The sequence below is a fragment of the Vulpes lagopus genome, chromosome 10, assembly GCF_018345385.1.
Source record: "Vulpes lagopus strain Blue_001 chromosome 10, ASM1834538v1, whole genome shotgun sequence".
NCBI classification, from domain to species: domain Eukaryota; kingdom Metazoa; phylum Chordata; class Mammalia; order Carnivora; family Canidae; genus Vulpes; species Vulpes lagopus.
This window is the reverse complement of record NC_054833.1, coordinates 91,053,790-91,073,166: the sequence shown is the minus strand read 5'-3', so window position 1 is coordinate 91,073,166 and position 19,377 is coordinate 91,053,790. Positions and strand designations below refer to the sequence as shown.

Below are 19,377 nucleotides of genomic sequence, written 5' to 3'. Positions count from 1 at the left end.
GGTCTCTCCCAGTGAGACTATTACTAAAATGCAAGGGCCTGACCCAGATTTCTGGCCAAAACTCACAACAAGAATTTCCACCAAAAATGTCAAACAGTAAAAAAGGAAGGAGAAAAGGAGAATTGAGCCAATCGAAATTCCAGACAGGCCAGGGCCCGACCTTGCAGGGCCACACTGCAGGCCCCCTGAAGGCAGGTGCTCACAGAGCCACTTCCCTCCCACAGCAGAGTGCTCTTGGTAGCGCCATCGCCCCACAGAGCGCGTGGCCCACAGACTGCGTGGCCTGGGGCAGGCCAACGGCCGGGGAGCTGGAGCAGCTTCGGGCTGAACAGTGTTGTGTGGACACCTTGTTCAGGGGAGGATCTTTGGTTCTCATCGTGGTCCTAACCTTTCCAAGGTTAAAAACCCCTGCAGGTGCGGCTCAAGCAGCAACCCTGAGCCGTGAGTCTTACAAGCCCGGGGAAGAAGAGCCAGCCTATGAAGCAGAGCGCTGGTGTGCTGGGACCTGACACAGGCAAGCAGGGGATCCAGAACCCCCTAGGCCAGCGACCCTGCTTAGGGCAGGGCCAGGGGGCGGGGCCAGGGCTCCTAAGGCAACTCTAGGGAGTGGGGCCAGGCTCTGCTGTTTTCAGGGAGGGCAGGGAAGGGACCCATTACCTGCCGACCATCTCCCAGTCCCTGTACACAGGGATGTTGGGCCTGGCCCTGTTGTCATAAGGTCCAAAGTGACAGTTGGGGGATCCAAACCACTCATCGAATCCATGCTTCAGGGGGTGGAACCGAGGCCTGTGGCCCAGATGCCTAGAAACAGGAACCCAGAACACTTTAGGGACCCCGGCTTGGGAGAACCCCAAAGTGCTGAGCACGAACAACTCATCACCTTCACAGAACATTTCAGGAAGCAAGTGTCTCCTGTAACCAACATGTGCTGAGCCCCAGGCCACTGGGACCTTTTCCTCCAGGAGGGAGCTGGGAGCCTGGCCACCCCAGCCAGCTGAGGGCACCAGGACAGAGGAGCATTCAGGAATCCCTCCAGAATGCTGGGAGGGGCTCTGGGTGGACACGTGGTGAGATACCTCACACCCATCAGAAACCACCGGAACTCCTACCGCAGCTCCATCTCCATGCTCTGGTTGCTTCCTTGTTTCATTTGTCAGGACAGTTCTGCAGGCTCAGCCTTCTCTGGGCTTGTGAGGAAGGCAATGTGCGAGAGAGGTAATGACCACCCTCTTAGGATGAGCTCTTTAAAACCCCCTTCTCCCAGTTATAATCATGCCCCAAAAGAGGGCTTGGGAAGCCCCGGGAGAGCTGACTGCCTGGGCCCGGCTTCATCACAGACTGGGACAGTGCCAGGACTTGCCAGGGCTACTCAATGACCCAGCGTGCTGGCCCTGCCTGAAGGGTGACAAATGGCTGAAAAGCTCCCCAGACAAGTACTGTGGGCATCAGGAGCCAAGCAGAGCCTCTGCTGGACCCTGCCCCGCATTCCTACCTCTCAGGACCCTCCCTCTGGGGGCACCGAAGGTCAGTCCTGCAAACAGGAGGTGCCCACCAGAGAGGCCAGCGGTCCCTGAGCGTAGACCCATCTGCTGATGAGAATGCAGGGTAGGTAGACAGATGTTTTTCACTCTGGCCATGGGCTCTTGGGGAGCAAGGCCACCCCACCAGGGAAGTGGGTTCACACATGCCTCTTATAGCGATACAAGCTTGAAAGCAGTGTCCCCAGAGCAGAGATTCCATCCTCTGCTGCCCCTGGGGAGGCTCTGTTCAGAGGGGCTCCAGTGGTTCACAAAGACCCCCAGGAACTGTAAGGCGATACGCTGCTTGGCCACTAGATCAAGGAAGGTATGACTTGGTATGGCAGGGGAGAGCTGGGCTGCATGGGGCCAGAACCCGGACGAGAGGCCAGAAGGTGCGTCTCTTGTGGCCTCAGCTCCCACGGCTGGTTCTGAAACATTCTGCATCCTGACTGCCATGCTGCTGGCGCCAACCTCAGACCTCTCTGCCAGCTGCAGGATGTCAGCTCTGCGGTGACCTCTCTCTTTGCAGAAACCTAACTGCCAACTCTGCGCTGTGTGCTTCCTCTTTGTGTCTGATGTCCTTCTAGGCCTGCTGCTACCATGCCCTGTCATTTCTCTACACCCCACTCCAGCACTGACTGGAAGGAGGTTGCCCTGGCTGTGTGCAATATTCCCGCACACCCACATCCACCAGCTCAAATGGGCCTGCTTAACAGAAATAGCTGACCCAAGTTCTGCTTATGATAAGCTGTAAATTCAAAATGTTTACCCTAAAACCACAGTGAGGCCAGCAGTATGTGCAGGTCAGCTGGAGCATGCTGCAAGCTGCAGTCCCGTGGGCCTGGGGCAGCCAGAGCAGCCTCTCACTCGGATCCAGCCTCCACCCACCCCAAAACTTGCTCAACCAAGGTGGTCTGGACCTGCAGTGCTGGGCTGGGAGGAAGAAGGTCAGGCAAGTCCACAGCCCTGTGATGGGACCCCCACCCAGAAAGCCTTTGGATACAGGGCAGAGCTGACACGCCAGGCATCACAGGACCCTTCCCTTCTGTGGGCCGCAGCCAGACATGCCCTGGCAGGCTTGTGCCGGGCCTCAGCATCTCCCCAGGCTGTGCAGGCAGCAAGCATCTCATCAGCTTTGCTCTGCGGCCACCTCCTCTCCTCCAAGCACTGCTCAGCAGGACAGCTCCTGAGGAGACTCAGGAGTGAGAAAGCATTCATTAGGCAGCTCCTGGATCACGAAAATCTTCTGGCGATTAGTCTTCTGGTTTCTGTGGTTCTCCCATTGCGGTGATGAGTGCGTCATGCAAGCGGCACAACCAAAGCCCTCAACCTTGAGAAAGTGGTGCCAGCAAGGTGTAGAGGGGCGAGGGGTAGAGGGCCCACAGTGCAGTGAAGGACAGGCAAGGAGTGTGGGACATCAGGAAAGGCTCCCTGTTGAGGGCGGGCATGCGCTCTTCCAAGAGCCCCAACACTTGGAAAAGGGAGGAAAGAATGTGTGTCCTTCACATCTGCCCTCTGGAGATGCACCCCTGGAGATCCCTCGGGCAGTAAGAGAGACCCTGTTGGACCTCTCATGACAGCATTCACAGCATACACACACTGTGAGCTTCTGTGGTCACGACAGACCACGGGGTCCTGGTGATCCTGCACCAAGGGCCTGTCCCTCACCTCCTGGCTGCTTCTTCACTTCCCCACCCAAGCACTGTGTGTGCTGACAAGCTATGCCCTCCTCCATGACGGATGTGCAATCATGGAGACTGGTGACACCATGGCAGCAGGCAGCACAGGGCGGGCGCAGAGCAGGGCTAGGTGCTGGGTGAATAGGACAGCGGGTTTGCCACAGATGTCCCAGGCTGGCGACAGGCAGTTCCACCAGCACGGCCATGGCAGCTCTTAAAGGAGCGCTTGAGACCTCTCCACGGGCCTGGAATGCAGACTCGTGTTCCCAGCACGTAGCCCCATCTGCAAGTGTGGAGCCACTATTCCCATGGGGCACATTGGGACTCACCATTTGCCCACAATCTTGCTGACATAGCCGGCCTCCTTCAGCAGCTCAGGCAGCACGTGCTCCTGGTCTGGGATGCCACCCACGATCTCCTGTGGTGTGTAGGCTGCAAGACCAATGTGGCACATGTGCCACACGCACACACGGGCTGGGGCCCTCTGCTCCCTACTCTTCTCTTCAAGGGCCACCTGAAATCCCTGGAGCAGAACTGTCCTGGGGACAGGATGGCAGCAGGGAAGGAGCAGCGAGTGCTGCTCGTCCAGGCTGTCCTTGTCACAGCAGCATCCAGGGAGGACACTGGGTTCTGTACTGAGTCCAGCACTAACCCTGCCATCCTCTCTATTCATTACAATTCACTGTTTTTGATGGAAGTCCTATGATCTGTTCTAAATGGCATGCTACAACCCAAACAGAGCCTTTGACCCCAGGTAATGACTTGGCCCTCACTGAGCTGGCCTGCAGAAGCAAGGTCACATGTGAGAATGGTGACAGACACCCCTCCCTCCCTGGCCTCCCGTGCCACAGGCACTGCCTGTGTGGACTGTGTACCATTTCTGGCGTGCCTGTTGGTGGTGTAGAAGCCATTGCGGATGGGTAGGCGTCCAGTGAGCAGAGCTGCCCGTGCTGCATGGAGGAAACAGAAACGTCCCACACTAAACTCTTGGCCAGCTCTGCAACGCTCCTACTCCTGCTGGCTTCTCCAGAGTGAGAGCCTGGCAGGCAGAGCATCTGGCACAGCAGCTCCCATGCCCAGCCCCGCCCCAGCCTTCCTTCACCTCTTTGGGGTGGGGGCACAGAAGTCGTCTCCCCAGAAGTGGTTGTCCTAGAGGAGGGGGCGTTTGCCCTGAACCACCCACAGCTATTCCTCTCTAGGAAAGGAGGCACCACAGACATGACTTCTACCTCCAAGCCCTTTATGGGCTCCATGCCCCTGGCAGCTTGTGACACACGGAGCCCAGGTGCTCCCAAGCGCTGGGGCCCCAGTGGAAAAGGGTTACGGCCCCCCATTCCTGCCCAGCAGCCTTTCTGGGTGCTCTGCTTGGAAGAAAGACAGGTGGAGGCCGAGTCCTGGTTCCCACTCCTTATGCTCACGGGCCAGCCCCAACTTACATGGCGAGCACAGAGGGTTGGCTGAGTAGAAGTTTGGAAAAAGCATCCCTTCTGCGGCCATCCGGTCCAAATTCGGGGTCTCTCTAGAAGGTTCTCCATATATCCCCAGATCGCCCCACCCCATCTGCAGAAGAGAGCACAGAGAGGTGGAACTAATGTCCTTCCATCTTGGGGGAGATGTGAGAGAAAAGCCCCACGAGTGCAAAGGTCCCAGAATACCCCAGGGCTTGGCATGGGTACGTGGAACACTTATCCAGCTTGGCCTCAGCCCTGGATGCCACTGCCTCAGGCTCCCGGAGAATTGGCAACTCAGAATATGAACCCACAGACCACATACAGAAGCAAGACCTCTTAGGTCTACTGGTAAACTGAGATTTGAAAACACGCGGTAACGCTCCCCACCGAGCTACACACAGCATTATTCCACAACTGGGCTGTTCCACTCCCTGTTCTACTCATGAGAAAAGGAAACGAGCACCATGAGCAACGTACGAACTCCATGAGCGTCCATGGTGGCATGACTGATGGCCCAGAGGAAATGCACCGAGTGCCCGTCAACTGCTCGGCAGACGCAGGTTGTGGTCTACCCACGCAGTACGGCAGAGCATCCACTCAGAACCCATGCAGGGCCTTGTATTTGGAAACACAGGTGCAGGGGCGTCTGGCTGGCTCAGTCAGTTACACGTCTGACTGTTAATCTCAGTTCAGTTCTTGATCTCAGGGTTGTGGGTTCAAGTCCTCCGTTGGGCTCCATGCTGGTGGAGCCTACTTTAAAAAAAGAAAACAAAAGGAGGGATGCCTGGGTGTCTCAGCAGTTGGGCACCTGCCTTTGGCTCAGGGCTTGATCCTGCGGTCCTGGGGTCGGATCCACATTGGGCTCCCTGCATGGAGCCTGTTTCTCCCTCTGCCTCTCTTTCTCATGAATAAATAAATAAAATCTTTTAAAAAAATAAACATAAAGAAAAAAAAAAGGAACTGCCGGTGCCATCAGCTAAATGAAGACTCGCTGGAGAAAGACAAGCTCCAAAGCCAACAACTGCTGTGCGCCTGATAACACGGAGAGGCCAGGACGCAGATGCAGGGTAGCCATGGGAGGGCAGAGTGGTTGGGAGCACCCAGAGCACACTAGGAGCCAGCGGGGCTGGAGGTGGCAGGCAGGACCCTCCTCCTGAGCCTCAGGGGGAACCAGCTCTGCTGTCACCCTGACTTCAGACATAGCTCCAGAGCTGGGGAAGAAAGACTCCTATGGATGGTGAGTGGTGATGCCTCAGGACCCACACACACATGGGAGTGCACTGGAGCACACGGGAATGCGGCTCCACTGGGGGAGCAGTGAAGCACCTACACACCAGGAAGCCCAGGAAGCCGGCGCTGTGGGGTTCCGTTTGCACAAAGGGCCACAGCAGGCAGGTCCAGAGGGTCAGGAGGTACATCGTGGGAACTGGGGGAAGCAGCTTCTTCTGGGGCTGCTGGATACAACCTGCAGGGGACTGTGTGGCTGTAGAGTGCGCAGGGCCCACGGGACACCAGGACCTGCTCATCTGAGCCAGCGAACCACCTACATAGTGGCCATGTCCCCACACTGCTGTCAGAGAAGTGCCAGCCCCTGCAGGCCCCCGCCGGCTCTTCTGACCCACTGAGTCCTGGTAAATTAGCCAGCAAGAGGTCCCTTTGGCCTTTCAGTTCTGGATTCCTTTTTTTTTTTTTCTGGATTCCTTTCAACATGGTTTATTCTGAAGTCACTGAAATGGTTTTTCTGTTTGGCAGCCACAGGAGCTAGAATGGAATAAGCCCCCGGGAGAGATGTGGCCACAGGAGAACAGCGGCTGAGCCCAGGGGCAGAACAGGGACATCAGGAGTGTGCCGAGGCCTCACACAAAGTTGCACGTTCTGGGATAGGGCTCACAGGGTGCACCGATGGACCCAGCAGCCCCCAGTGCAGGCAGTGGGCACAGGGGACTCACTTCCCTTCCTGGGCTCTGCCTTTCTTCCCTAGAACTTTGAGGCTTATTGAGCACTGCAGGGGCCACTGGCTGTGAGGGGTGATCAAAGGCCTCAGGCTCAGTGCTGATCCACAACACCATGGAAGGACAGGCACTGGCTCTGGCAGCTTAGGCTGGGGTCCCCGCAGGAGCCGCTTCTGTGCAGCCCAAATTCCCACTCCTCCCATCCCAACATTGTGAGGGTGCTATTCCCCACTTGTGCTACACTGCTAAGGGCCCCGGCGCCTAGGCTCTGGGAAGTGGGCTTCTATCCTCTGCTCAGCCCCGTTGGCTGTGGAGAAAGGCAGTCTCCACCAAGGAGACTGTTCTGAGCATCTGCGAACCTTATTCAGCACACATGTGTGGGGTCCTGTGTGGTCCTGAGCACACACCCAGGAACGGTGGGATAGTGGGTGCCAGCTGGGAAAGCCCTGTCATGCAGGCCCCTGACTTGCCCCCATGAGCCTGGCTCAGGGGGGCAACCACGCCATCAAGGGAGTCACCCTGTGTCTGGGCCTGGAGGGGGTTGGATGGGGGAGGCCTCTGCTGGGCCCTGGCCTATTTACTCAGGAAAGCCAGGGCTTCTACTTTTGCCCGAGTGTGGGTTTTTTTTTTTTTTTTTTTTTTTTTTTTTTTTTTTTTTTTTTTTTTTTATGATAGTCACGCAGAGAGAGAGAGAGAGGCAGAGACACAGGCAGAGGGAGAAGCAGGCTCCATGCCGGGAGCCTGATGTGGGATTTGATCCCGGGTCTCCAGGATCGCGCCCTGGGCCAAAGGCAGGTGCCAAACCGCTGCGCCACCCAGGGATCCCTCCCGAGTGTGTTTTGAGTGTGTTTTCATCATCTGTCTCCCTAAAGTCCTAACTGACCTGTGTCTGTGGACCAGGACAGAAGTCCTGTGGATTGGTTTGCATTTCAGCTGTCATCAACCCCATAACCACAAGGGGGAACTTCCCCGTTGGCTGTTCCGGTTTCCTGCTGCCCCACGTGGGGCGCCCGGGAGGGGGTGGGGGCCCCCCACAAAACTTCCCTTGAGAAAGACACTCCCCATGCTGGTCATGCACCACTCCCCAGGATCCCGTGGCCTGAACCAACACCTTCAACAGAAGTACTGTCACCTGTATACACCTGCATCTTCCAGGGGCCCCAACCAAAAGGCAAAAAGAAACAGTAGAAAAGTTAATGTACTCTAACCCAGTCTACCCAAAATATGATCATCTCAACACAACTTCCATGGGAAACACTCTTGACACTGGGAAGGAAGCTGGGAGCTAACTGGTTGTGCTCACTGCTGTCATGGGCGGGGGGGGGAGTGTTGGGGGGGGAGGGCAGGGATCTGAAAGGCTTTGAGAAGCCCACATAGTGACATAGGCACATGCGTCCAGGACGTGATGCAAAGCTTCCCTGGCAGCCGTGGGGACGGGATCTTCTAAGGAGGCACACCTGCTTCACAAGCAGTCCCTCTATGAGCAAGCATGTAAGATGAAAGAGAAGTATGGTCAGTGTCATCCCCACGCAGTGGAACCACGGTAGATTTCTGGATCTTTCAGGATCGCCTGAGAACCCCATACATTACAAGAAATTGTTATTTTACTGATGAAGTTACAAAGTGAGAAATCTTACATTTGAAACCTGAGTGTCTCACATGCAGCACTCCTCAGTGCTGACCAGCCAAGACTGGCCAGCAACCATGTGAGGCTTGTGGTCTGGGTGCAAAGGCTCCCATGAGGCTCTTCACTGGCCTTTTGGGGGAAACACCTCTGACACTGTGGGGGTGTCCACACCAACTGCTTCTTCATCTTCTCACAATCCAGTTCGACCCCATTCACCAGGAGCTGGCATGAGAACCCGGAGGTCAGGTTTCGGTGCCAAACACTGGCTCTCCACAGACGCCAGCCCCAAGTCCTGTGACTCTATAATTCTTCCAACGGAACCCAGTGCAGAGTTTGAACTCATGACCCTGTGATGAAGACCTGAACTGAGATCAAGAGTCAGACGCTCAAACTGACTGAGCTCCCCAGGCACCCCATCCCACCTCTGTACTTCTTCCTTTTATTTATTAAAAAGATTTTATTTATTTATTCATGAGAGATACATACAAAAGGGAGAGACACAGGCAGAGGAAGAAGCAGGCTCCCTACAGAGAACCCAATGCAGGACTCGATCCCAGGACCGCAGGATCACGCCCTGAGCCAAAGGCAGATGCCCAACTGCTGAGCCACCCAGGCATACCCGGCCTCTGTACTTCTGATGGAGCTCCACAATTTACTGTGACGGCTCCCAGAACCCAGGAATGTGCCATATTTCCTATTACCAACTTGTCAGAAAGGACGTGACTCAGGAACAGCAGACTGAACAGATGCCCAGGGTGATGTGTGGCTGGGGGAAGTATCCCCAGCACCTCTGTGAGTTGACCAACCTGGGTTTCGTGGAGGTTTCGAGACAGATACAGGACTGATTAAATCACTGGCCATTGGTGATGGACTCAAGTTCCAGCCCCTTGGCCTTCCCTGGAGGGCAGGGCCATGCTGGAAACTCTCTAACCATGCCCCAGCCTCTCTACTGACCTGCCCTGAAATACCCAAGGGGCTCAGCTACCAGCCAAGTCACACCCAAGCACTGTCATCACCATGGGTCCTTCCGAGGGTTTGAGGAGCATGTACCCAAACAGCTGAGAGGACCTGAGAGGTGTCCAGGCCTGCCCTCTGTGCTCCGCTTTACCCTGACACCTTATACTAACTTCACTCCCAGCTTCTGTGTGATAGAAGTTTTGGAATCTAGGTGAGGTTTGGTGGGGTGAGGTCTGGAGCCGACGACCAAGAAAGAATTCTTGAGATGTCCTTGGTGTAAAATGGTGGTTTTATTAAATCATGGGGGGATCCCTGGGTGGTGCAGCGGTTTGGCGCCTGCCTTTGGCCCAGGGCGCGATCCTGGAGACCCGGGATCAAATCCCACATCGGGATCCTGGTGCATGGAGCCTGCTTCTCCCTCTGCCTGTGTCTCTGCCCCCCCCCTCTCTCTGTGACTATCATAAATAAATTTTAAAAAATTTATTAAAGCATGGGGACAGGACCCGTGGGCAGGAAGAGCTGCTGCCCTGGGCCTGTGAGGGGAAGCTGATTATATACCTGGGAGTTGGGAGGAGTTTGAGGATAGTGTACTGTCTAAGGAATTTTGGAAGCAAGGTTTCCAGGACCTCGAGGGAGCTAGCTATTGTTGGGAAAAGGTCACTTATTAGTGTCTAATAAAACCTTAGTCATGAGACCCTTCAGATGTATATCAGTGGGCTATGTCCTTGGAGGATGATTGCCAACACGTATGTTGGGGGTTTAGAGATAAAGGAAATTTCTAAAGGAATTTTTATGTTAAAGTAGATTTACAGGCTCCTGGGGATTGGGCTAAGATTGCCTTCTGCCCATGGTGAACATCGAGGCAAAGTATGAACATCGAGGCGGTTGAGTCTGTAGAGGAATATCATTCTGTTTCGAGCACTTGTCAATGTGCATTGTCCTCAGCTAGTCCTCTGTTCCCCTCACCACGTGGATAAAGAGCACAGGTGACAAAGTCACAAGGAGACAAATGAACAGCTCAGTCTCCCGCCAGGCATCCTGTTGACCTGGCAGGGCCGATCCACCAGTGTGACCAGTGTGACCACACGCCTGGGGCTGCACGCTCACCCCGCAGCCAACACTCCTTCTGGTTTGATTCTTCCCAGACTCAAAAAAATCTGATCTATGGCCAGAATTAGCCAGCCTGAGCAGCCTGACCAGGCAGACAGGAACAGCCCCAGGCAAGGCACCTCCTGGAGGCTAAAAGCAGAGAAGGGTGACTTCAGGGCAAGTGGGCCAGGGTCCTGGTCACTCTGCACCCCTTCCCGGCCCGCTTACCGGGGGCAGTGCGGGAGGGGGCATGGCAAGGTGACCAAGGGTGCTGGGGAACCGGTCTGGGCCACCCCTCTGTCCTTTCAGGGTGCCAGACACAGAACAGACAGTGTCACTCCCTGGGCGTCTGACCTGACCACCGTAGTTCGCCTGAGGAAGGTGCCGGTGGCAGGGCCAGGTTCTACTGTCACCCGGCGGCCCTCCCTCGAGTCCAACCCCCCACCTACGACCCTCCCCCACTCACGGCCTTCCCCACAGGCTGACCCCACGCCCCTCACCACCCCACGGCTAGTCCCCCAGCCCGCCCCCCTCGGCCCTCCCCCCCGCCCCGCCCGCCCCGGGACCCCGACCGGCGGCCGCACTCACGTCGTCCATAAGCAGGAGCAGGATGTTGGGCGGCTGGGGGGCGCCCGCAGCCCCGAGCCCCGCGGCGCTCAGCACCAGCAGCAGCCGCCATCTGGTCGCCGCGGCAACCGGCGCCATAGCAACCGCGCGCGGAGCCCCGAAGCCCTGGCAAGCGGCGGGAACCGGCGGGCGCGCGGCGGCCTCTCCTGCGGGGCCGGGCCGGGCTGGGCGGGGCGGGGCGGGGCGGGGCGGCCACGTGACTGGCGGCGGGGTCACGTGACGCGGCCGGCCGGGCCTTCAAGATGGCGGTGTGCGTGGCGGTGATCGCCAAGGAGGTGCGTCCGCGGGCGGGCGCGGGGCTGCGGGACCCCTGCCCAGGCGCCCCTCGCTCCCGCCTCCCGCCCTGCCCTGCGGGCTCCGCCGGAACCAGCTTGGGGGCCTCGCGGCGCCGAGGTGGCCGGGGGCGGGGCGGAGGGAGGCGGCGGCGGGGGGGCGGTGTATGCGGCTGCGGGAGCGTCGGCCCCGGGCGCGCACAGGGCCCCGGGTCCCCGCTGATCCATCCCCGGCGGTCCGCCGGCTCCGAGCCTCGCTGGCCGCTCGCACAACGTCCTGGCTCCCTGCGCACTGCCGCCCGGAGGCCAGCGGTCTCCCCCCGGCAGGACGTGGCCCGCCCCGGCCCCAATCTCCGGTGGCTTCTCCTCGCCTTAGGGCAATGGCAGAGTAACTTAGGGGCCCCATCCCCTCGGAGTTACCTAGCTCCCCTGACGCCTGGGCCTTTGCGCTGGGAAGCCCCCTCCCTCTCTTCCCCGCTGCCTCCTCTTGCGCTGGCCCCTCTAGATGTCATTTCCCCCAGAAAACTGTTTCTGATTCCTAAGACAGCTGAGCACCGTCCACACGGTTTCCTTGTGCCCGAAGCGACCGTGTCCTTCTGTGTCTTGTGTAGCATGAGGCTCAGGAGGCGGTCCTTGTGGAAGTTGTTCCACTCTGGAGGATAGGCAGTGGGTTTAGGAGAATGAGAGTGTGTTCCTGTGGCTAATTGGCTCTTGGCCAGTCCTCCGTCCTGAGTGCTCTGGAGCCTCATCCTCGTGGCCTGTGCACCCAGGATGGGTTCTTGGCACTTCATTCGGCATCCTTTCTTGCAGAATTATCCTCTTTACATCCGCAGCATCCCCACGGAGAATGAACTGAAATTCCACTACATGGTGCACACGTCCCTGGATGTGGTGGACGAGAAGATTTCCGCCATGGGGAAGGCCTTGGTGGACCAGAGGGAGCTGTACCTGGGCCTGCTGTACCCCACAGAGGACTACAAGGTGTATCCTTCACACCAGGTGGGGGCCTGCCAGTGGGCGGTCTCTATCTGCGGGCTTTCATACTGGAGATTCCACCTCCAGCTTCTAGGCGTACTGTAGGATCAGGTGACCTGGAAAGACAGAACTTTCAGCTAACAGAATTATGGCAGCTTGAGACTAATTAAGACTTCACATCCTTTTTTCCTTTAATTAGGAGGATGGGGGGAGCACTGAGGAAAGCGGGGACATGAATTCCCTGGAGACATGTGGCCGTCTGCACCTGTCCCTTGTGTGGATTGCTCTCCATACTCTGTCAGCAGGGCCACTGCCTCTGAACAAGGGCAGCCGTTCTGGTTCTGTCCCAGGCCCAGCCCCACAGGCCACCATAAAAACTTGACCAGTCTTTTGAGACAAATGGCATGAAACCCATGGAGTTTGAAGACAGCTCCACGAGTAGTTATGTCACCTGCTTGGGAACCACTGTTCTTCCAGATAAAGTGGACTTTCATGGCTTGGGTGTCTTAGGCAGCGACTGCCTGATGCTTGGGCCTCTGGTTTTGCAGTTAGAACTGCTGGGCCAGGAAGCTGGGGTGCCCCAGGGTTTGGGCAGGTGGGCCCCGGAGCTTAAGTCAGAACAAGGTTTAGCTGCCTGCCCTCTGATCCTCATGTGAACAAAAGCAAGGAAGTGTACAGTCCATCTGGTGTGGCCCGTGAGGTCCTCCTGGTGTTGTGGGACAGGTCCAGCCTGGGGCTGGTGGGGGGGGGCATGCACAGATGGCCCTCCACTCACACCCCCTCCATGGTGATGCCATTTTTGTGCTGTCACAGAGTCCCTGTGTTGAAAGCACATTCCCTAACCAGCTCTGCAGGTATGGCTACGTGACCAACTCCAAGGTGAAGTTTGTCATGGTGGTAGATTCCTCCAACACGGCGCTTCGAGACAACGAGATCCGCAGTGTAAGCACAAGGGGTCTGTGGGCTCTGCCTGGGCCTGTGTGTATTCTCTTTTTCACATTGTTTTCAAATGCTGAGAAGTCAAAAATTGGGCAGCAGGTGTGTGTACCCGTGGACTGACACCACTGGCTCTTGTCTCAGATGTTCCGGAAGCTGCACAATTCCTACACAGATGTGATGTGCAACCCCTTCTACAATCCTGGGGACCGCATTCATTCTAGGTGAGCTGACTGCTGTGTATGGACCCTGCCTTGCTGAGAGCCATGGTTCTGAACGTGAGGGAGGGAAGGTCTGTTCAGGTGACAGACATCGTTTCTCTAAGGAGTGATACTGAAGCAACAGAACCTCATTTTCCTAATGAATTCTTGTGTGGATGTCCAACATATGAAACAGAGGACACACACTGTGCCCTCTCGGTTTCCCAGGTACGCCCTGTAAGCTCTAGGGCCTCCACAGTACCCAGCAAAGGCCCAGGCATGTTGCAGAACCTTTGTGAGAAAACGTCCTCCTATTGCTGTCCAGCTTTGTCTTTGACATTGATCTTGGATGGTCAGGAAATCCTTAGATGGTCAGGAAATCCCACCCACACAGTTCTTCTCTGATAGATACAGATGTGATATTAGGATCTCACAAAGATCTTTTATAACGAGTGTTCATGAGCACGTGTTCCAAATCTCCTGGGAATTCCCTATATTCCTTGATATGGGGCCCTGCAGTGACCCAAGCCAGGCCTTTCCCATGGCACCTTTCCTCTGTCATGACGCTCTGTCTCATTTCATCCTGGGCACCATATGAGAGAAGCAGGTGCTGGTATGGTGAATCCTATGTCTCCCAGGCTGTGCAGGACAGGGACAGCCACCAGCCACAGCCTCTCTACCCTTCTCTGGAGATCAGCTGGAGATCCAGCTGGGATCTTCACACAGGCCATGAGGAGGCACGAGAGTTAGATTCTCACTGCCGGGGTGGCAGGGCGCTGGCCTCATCATGAGTGTACATGATTGTGGAAAGTCCCAGTCCTGGGACGTGGATGGTGCTACGGAGCCTGGCACTGCCGGCAGTGCTGCTTCTCCGATGGCTCGGTTTCTCTCTGCAGGGCCTTCGACAGCATGGTGACATCCATGATGATCCAGGTGTGCTGAGCATGAGCTGTGCTGCTGGTGCTGGAGGAGAAGTGCTGTTGACATAACCGTATTGTTGATACAGATATTTATTATCACTTGCCTATTCTCAAGTGTCACAGACGTGCTGCCGGGGGCAAAGCCTCAGGCACAGTGCATGCAGACTAAAGGTCTTCTGAGATTGGATTTGGTCTTTTCCCTGTGTCTGCAGAGGGTCTGAATGAGGAGAGTGTAGTGTGGGACACTCCAGGATGGTGCACAGGATGGTGTCCAGGAGGCTGGACAGAGCGGGGAGCTGTTGTCCCCACAAGGCACGAAGGAGCAGGGGGTAGGTGAGAGAGCCCACAGAGCTCCAGGCCCTAAAGAGGCTACCGCTGCAGGATGGGGAGTGGGTGGGGGGAACGCAGAGGGAGGTACAGAGGGACTCTGTACTCTGGCCTCTGCCCTGGCAGGGTGGTGTGTCAGGCCTCCCTGAGGCTAGAGCCAGATCTCGATACCCCCAGCCCCTCAGCACAGCCCACACCTCCCCCTGCAGGGAGGGGCCTTCATGTTTCCAGTCTTGGTCTGGCCTCCAGAGGACCCCTCCCAGAGCCAGGGAGCTGTGACTCCGCGTGTTCATTGCCTCTTGCTTTCTGAGGATGGAGTGAGCAAGCCCCAGAGCCTTCTCCCTCCGTCACTGGTTAGTGCACAGCAGTTGTGAGGAGGCCCTCTGCTTACCTGCTTCTTCTTCAGGTCCCCGAGCAAGCTGGGATGGAGGGGTTACATGGGGGAGCTGATGGGATTAGATTTCTGCATTCTGCTTCCCCAGAGGCCTGCTCAGCTAAGTCCAGGTGACTGTCTTCTGGGATTGGGTGGCCCAGGCTCGAGTAGCTTTTGTTATTTGGCAGCATGGCCAGTGAAGTGGGAGAGGCCACCAGCAGGTCTGAGCCCCACCACGCGGTGTGCTCTGTGGTGTCCTTAGCACACTGGCGTCGAGTACTGTGCCGCAACACAGCTGCGAATCCCTTCTTTCCCTTTTCGGGCACCTCTGAGCCTTTGACAAGGGGAGGGCATCTGGGACCCCCTGCGGAACCAGGACGGTAGCTGTGTACTTTGCATCACTTTCCCTTCCCTTCCTGTCTAAGGAACCTGGGATTCGTTTTTGAAATTCATAAGTAGAAGGAGAAAATCAGTCAGGAGTGGGTATTGACACAAGTCCCAGGACCCCACCTCCCACAGCAGGGGAATTGGAAGGCCTAGAGCAGGACTGAGAAACACCTGCACACAGGCACTGGTTCTGATGCCACCTGCACACCTCTGGTTGAGCCTTTGGCAGTGAATGCTCCTGCCTGAGTAGTGGCTGTGGTAGTGCCTGCAAGTTGCTGACTTGCTTCCTTACTGACAAAGCCACAGTGTTATTAGGTACAATTGACTAGACAGGAGATGTTTCCCACTCTCCGGTAGCACAGAATGGTAGGTAGTTATGGCATGTAAGTGGATGGTGTTGAGTGGAATTTGCGGGGAAGATACTTTGAAGGGGGATTCAGTTAGCAGTTGGAGTATCCTTCCTTCATCTTTTCCTTTCTTCCTGCCTGGGTCTTGGATGTGATGGCTAGAGCTAAGGCAGCCCTCTTGAGAGCATGAAGAAAAGCTTTATCCCCCAAGGATGGGGAGCAGAAAGCCAGAAGAAACATGGGTTTTGCTGACATAGCTCTGGACTACTTACAGTCAGCATTTTGTAGAGGAAAATAAACTGCTGACTTGTTGAAGTCGTCATTTGGGTTTTTCTGTAGGTGCAGCTAGACCACCCTTAAATGTGCTCTATGTTCAGGAGTTTTGACATCCTTAGGTAGCATCCCCCCGTTTGAAGCCTGAGAAAACCAGCTCTGCTGGGAAGGAGAGCATACCACAGGTCCAGCGAGGATGTGGTGTGGGGTGTCTGCCTCAGAGGGACTGCCTGCTGGACTTCTGTCAAGGGCTAGGCGCTCAAGGTGCATGCGCTCCCATGGTGCCTCACTGGCGTGTGTGTCACTCACTGTGGGGGCAGCCATACCCCGGAGGGCCACCAGACCTGGGTTGCAAATGCAGTTTTGCTACAGCGCCTCTTGGAGTGGGAAGGTGGCTACTGGCTGAGAAGCCGGGCGGGCCTGGGGCTGGGGTCTGAGACCCGGAATGGGCCGTTCACTGTCAGGCTTGCCCCCGAGATAGAGGTGGATAAAGGGGAGGCCTGTTGTGTGCTTGTAAAATTGGTTCAAATTTAATTTATGCTTTACCATTAAGACACATTTCTCCTTTTCTTTAAAAGACTTGGAGAGCCCCGAGTGGCACAGGAGTGCGGGCCGACCTCCTGCCCCGCCTCACCCCCACCCCTGCCCCCAGGGTGCCCCGCTTCTTGCGGGACGTGTGGCTCCAACCCGGCCCAACTCTGGAGATCGCATCCTCCCTTCAATACGGCGAATAACACGGAGAGAACCTAACAGGGCCCCTGCAGGGTTGAGGGGGAGAGGGGAACGTGAGCCCCGGGGTCTGGACACCGGCCGCCCACCTGAGTCTGATGCCTGCTCCGCCCCCAGGGCGCGCCTTCCCGGCCCCGCCCTCCGAGGCCCCGACCACCGGCTCCGCCCCTGTCGTTTGAAGCCGCCGCCCTGGAGGCTGCTGAGGGGCAGTGGTTGTCCTCTGGCATGGGGCTGGCCTCGCAAGCCTCCACGGTCGGTGGAGCTGATCCCTGGCAAGTTGGTCCTTTGGGGCAGCACCTGGAGCCAAAGGCTGAGTCCGTCTAAGACACCTGTTCTCCTGGGCGCACAGGGCTAACACTGCCTCCAGGAGGCCTTCTTAGGTTTCTCTGCTGGAGGCTCACAGGCAGGTGTGCACAGGCCCCAGTGCCCATCAGCCCTTGCAGCAGTAATTACAACCCGAAGCTCCTGGGCATCAGACACTGACCTGTTCTCAACCTTCTCAAAATTCTCACTCAGACCTGAACTGTCCAGCCACAGGCATAGTCAGGCGACGGGCCGCTGCCAACCCAACATGCCCCAGGGGTTCAGCTGGGGAGGAGAGCCTCTCCCCAGTGCCACATCCAGTTGAAACCCGCTGGGCCCTGAGGCACCACCACCCTGCCCCTGCTGCCCCAAGGATGTGCCCAGTGCACCTCCACTTGGTGGGGGGTGGAGAAGAGTCTCAGGTTCCCTCCACCTGTGTGTCCCAGCTCCTCAGGGATGAATGGGTTAATGTGGAGGTGGTCAGAGCACACACCTTGATGACCCAGCCTCGGAAGATGCTCTGGTCCAGCTCCACTGCAGCCTGGGCTGAGCTCTTGGCCGCAAACTCTATGTAGGCATAGCTGGGGTGGGTGGGCAGGGCCGGTGAGGGCCACCCCAGGGCACCCAGCCTCCCCACCCTGCTTCCTGGCTGGCACTGACCCCTTGGGGGTGTCTGGGGAACTTGTCGCATAGGATGGTGACCCAGTGCACCTCCCCACAGGGGTTGAAGTAGGCTTCCAGCTCCTCAGCTGTGCTCCCGTAATCCACCTGCCACAGATATGGCCCTGATGTTGGGGGGCTCCTATGGAGGCCTGGCCCCTCACCCCTGCTGGGGGTGGGCTAGGGACAGAGACCACATTCTTCCTGTGTCAGACGCCCCTCTACATAGGTCTGTTCTGTCCAGAGAACGTGTTTCCAGAGTGATTGGTCAAGTGGAGATTCCACGTGGAAATCCCGAATCCCAGCTCATGCTGAGAAAGTCCAGTGCTGGAGGACATGGGGCCCTTGGTCTGTCTTGGGGCAGCCGTCCCCCAGCCAGGTCCCCTGCCGTCTGACTCCTCCCTCCTGAAGCTGTGTCCCTTTCTTTAATCCTCAAGACTGAGAGGGGGTGGCAGGTCCCCATTTGGTCTCCTCCCCGACTTACATTGCCCATGTAGATGGATCTGTGGTCCGATTCCACCTTCCCCGTGGGGGTCCCTGGGCAGGGGCTACCTACGGGGGAGGGGGGTGCTCAGGATAAGAGATCTCCCGACAGGCTGGTGAAGAGCAAGGGGACTCAGAGCTGTGTGCCTGGGGACTCATGGCCTTCCCACCAGGGAAGGGTCGGTCTGGCCTGCCCGCTCCTGCCTGCCTCGGGGCTCAGCAGCAGCCTGGCCAGTGTGGCCCCTGCGCCCTCTGCACCCTCCTCCTCCCCTGCCTGGCCCTTCGCCCTAGGTGTCTCCAGCCTGTGCGCCTGCTCCATGGCCCACATCTTCAGTCTGATGGCTTCCAGCTCCTGCCAGCACGACCCCACATTGAGCCTAGAGGCGGGACGGCCCCCAGGCACCTTTCAAGGGAGGGGAGAGGGAACCAGGCCTGACCCTGCCTGTGCTCAGTGTCACTGGCCCCATGGGGACCTGCTGCATGGGCAGGGAAGGCCTGTGGACTCTGGCCATCCTCCCCAACCTGCAGGGGTGGGCATACCGCAGGGACAGTGGCCACCGGCCCCTCTGAATCTGTGCCCGAGTGTCTGAGGTCCCTGGCCAGCCTCCTCTGGGCTTCAAGAAGGCGTTACCTGCTCAGGCACCTGTTGCTCAGCCAAGTCCTCCCCCTCCAACAGAGACAGGGGGAAGCTTGCATCTTCCAGGTCTTCCTCAGCTTCCCCTGGCTTCTTCTCCTTCCTGTCCCCGCCCCCTGGTGCCGGAGGGGTCTTCTCCACTCGGCTCCAGGCCCCTCAGCCCTGGGCTTCAGGGTCCGTGGAAACTCTGCAGCCAGGCCTCAGTCAAGGGTGGGAAGAGAGCATGGCTGAGGAAGGGCCACATGAGCAGATCCGGACCTGCCTTGCTCACCTCCACTCCGACACCTGCCTTCCCCTCCCTCCCCGGGGGTTTTAAGCTCCTCCACAGTCCAGCTGCTCCCACTAGAGCACTTAAAAGGCTTCCCGCTGGGCTGACTTCCAGGCCCTGGCCCTGTTTCCTCACCCAGGTAGACACCCCCAGGACACTTGAGGAGGAGAGAGGAGTGAGCTGAGGCAGATACTGCGAGCCCTCCACGTGCATGAGTGCCTCGCTCACAGTGCCCCCTGCTCAGTGTCACACCTCTAGTGGCAGCCCACGGGTAGGATGACATGGGCATAAGTGAATGAAACAAGTGTGCAGAGGCAGGAGATATGGCACCTGGGATCAGGGCAGACCTCCTGGAGGAGGTGGCGTTTGGGCTACCCTAGAGGGACTG

General features: G+C 57.4%; 3 protein-coding genes across 8 annotated transcripts in view; 1 reads left to right on the top strand and 2 right to left on the bottom strand.

Annotated features, from left to right (window-relative positions):
• The window catches only part of GALNS (galactosamine (N-acetyl)-6-sulfatase), a 28,305-nt gene extending 17,234 nt beyond the window's left edge, over positions 1-11,071 (bottom strand). The window contains exons 1-5 of the mRNA XM_041771885.1: positions 10,864-11,071; positions 4,636-4,759; positions 4,075-4,149; positions 3,529-3,631; positions 658-801 (exon numbers count right to left, since the gene is read on the bottom strand). Coding sequence (XP_041627819.1) covers positions 658-801; positions 3,529-3,631; positions 4,075-4,149; positions 4,636-4,759; positions 10,864-10,980 — 563 coding nt within the window. The 5' untranslated portion in view covers positions 10,981-11,071. The remainder of the gene's footprint in view (positions 1-657; positions 802-3,528; positions 3,632-4,074; positions 4,150-4,635; positions 4,760-10,863) is intronic.
• Positions 11,072-11,091: 20 nt separating this feature from the next.
• TRAPPC2L (trafficking protein particle complex subunit 2L) lies at positions 11,092-14,392 on the top strand. Of its 6 annotated transcripts, none has more exons than XM_041771882.1 (5): positions 11,092-11,177; positions 12,008-12,173; positions 12,963-13,091; positions 13,230-13,309; positions 14,182-14,392. In XM_041771882.1, the coding sequence occupies exons 2-5, from the start codon at positions 12,042-12,044 to the stop codon at positions 14,225-14,227; spliced, it is 387 nt and encodes a 128-aa protein (XP_041627816.1). In that variant the 5' UTR covers positions 11,092-11,177; positions 12,008-12,041; the 3' UTR covers positions 14,228-14,392. The 6 variants fall into 6 exon arrangements, with proteins under 6 accessions (XP_041627816.1, XP_041627815.1, XP_041627814.1 ...); XM_041771881.1 differs by having other exon boundaries at positions 11,104-11,177; positions 11,985-12,157; positions 13,004-13,091; XM_041771880.1 differs by having other exon boundaries at positions 11,104-11,177; positions 11,985-12,173; positions 12,996-13,091.
• A 1,664-nt stretch (positions 14,393-16,056) lies between these two features.
• On the bottom strand, positions 16,057-18,965 carry PABPN1L (PABPN1 like, cytoplasmic). Its single transcript, XM_041773037.1, is given in 7 exon segments — positions 16,057-16,938; positions 17,438-17,525; positions 17,582-17,712; positions 18,089-18,156; positions 18,292-18,439; positions 18,719-18,908; positions 18,910-18,965. Coding segments are annotated over 7 exon segments (1,077 nt in total). The 3' UTR covers positions 16,057-16,542.
• Between the last annotated feature and the right edge of the window lie 412 nt (positions 18,966-19,377).

Bases quoted from the DNA above. Each gene is read 5' to 3' on its own strand.
- TRAPPC2L (XM_041771879.1), top strand. From the start codon at position 11,145: ATGGCGGTGTGCGTGGCGGTGATCGCCAAGGAG. The intron at 12,174-12,962 runs GTGGGGGCCTGC...GTGCTGTCACAG, and splicing joins AGGTGTATCCTTCACACCAG to AGTCCCTGTGTTGAAAGCAC. The intron at 13,092-13,229 runs GTAAGCACAAGG...CTCTTGTCTCAG, and splicing joins GAGACAACGAGATCCGCAGT to ATGTTCCGGAAGCTGCACAA.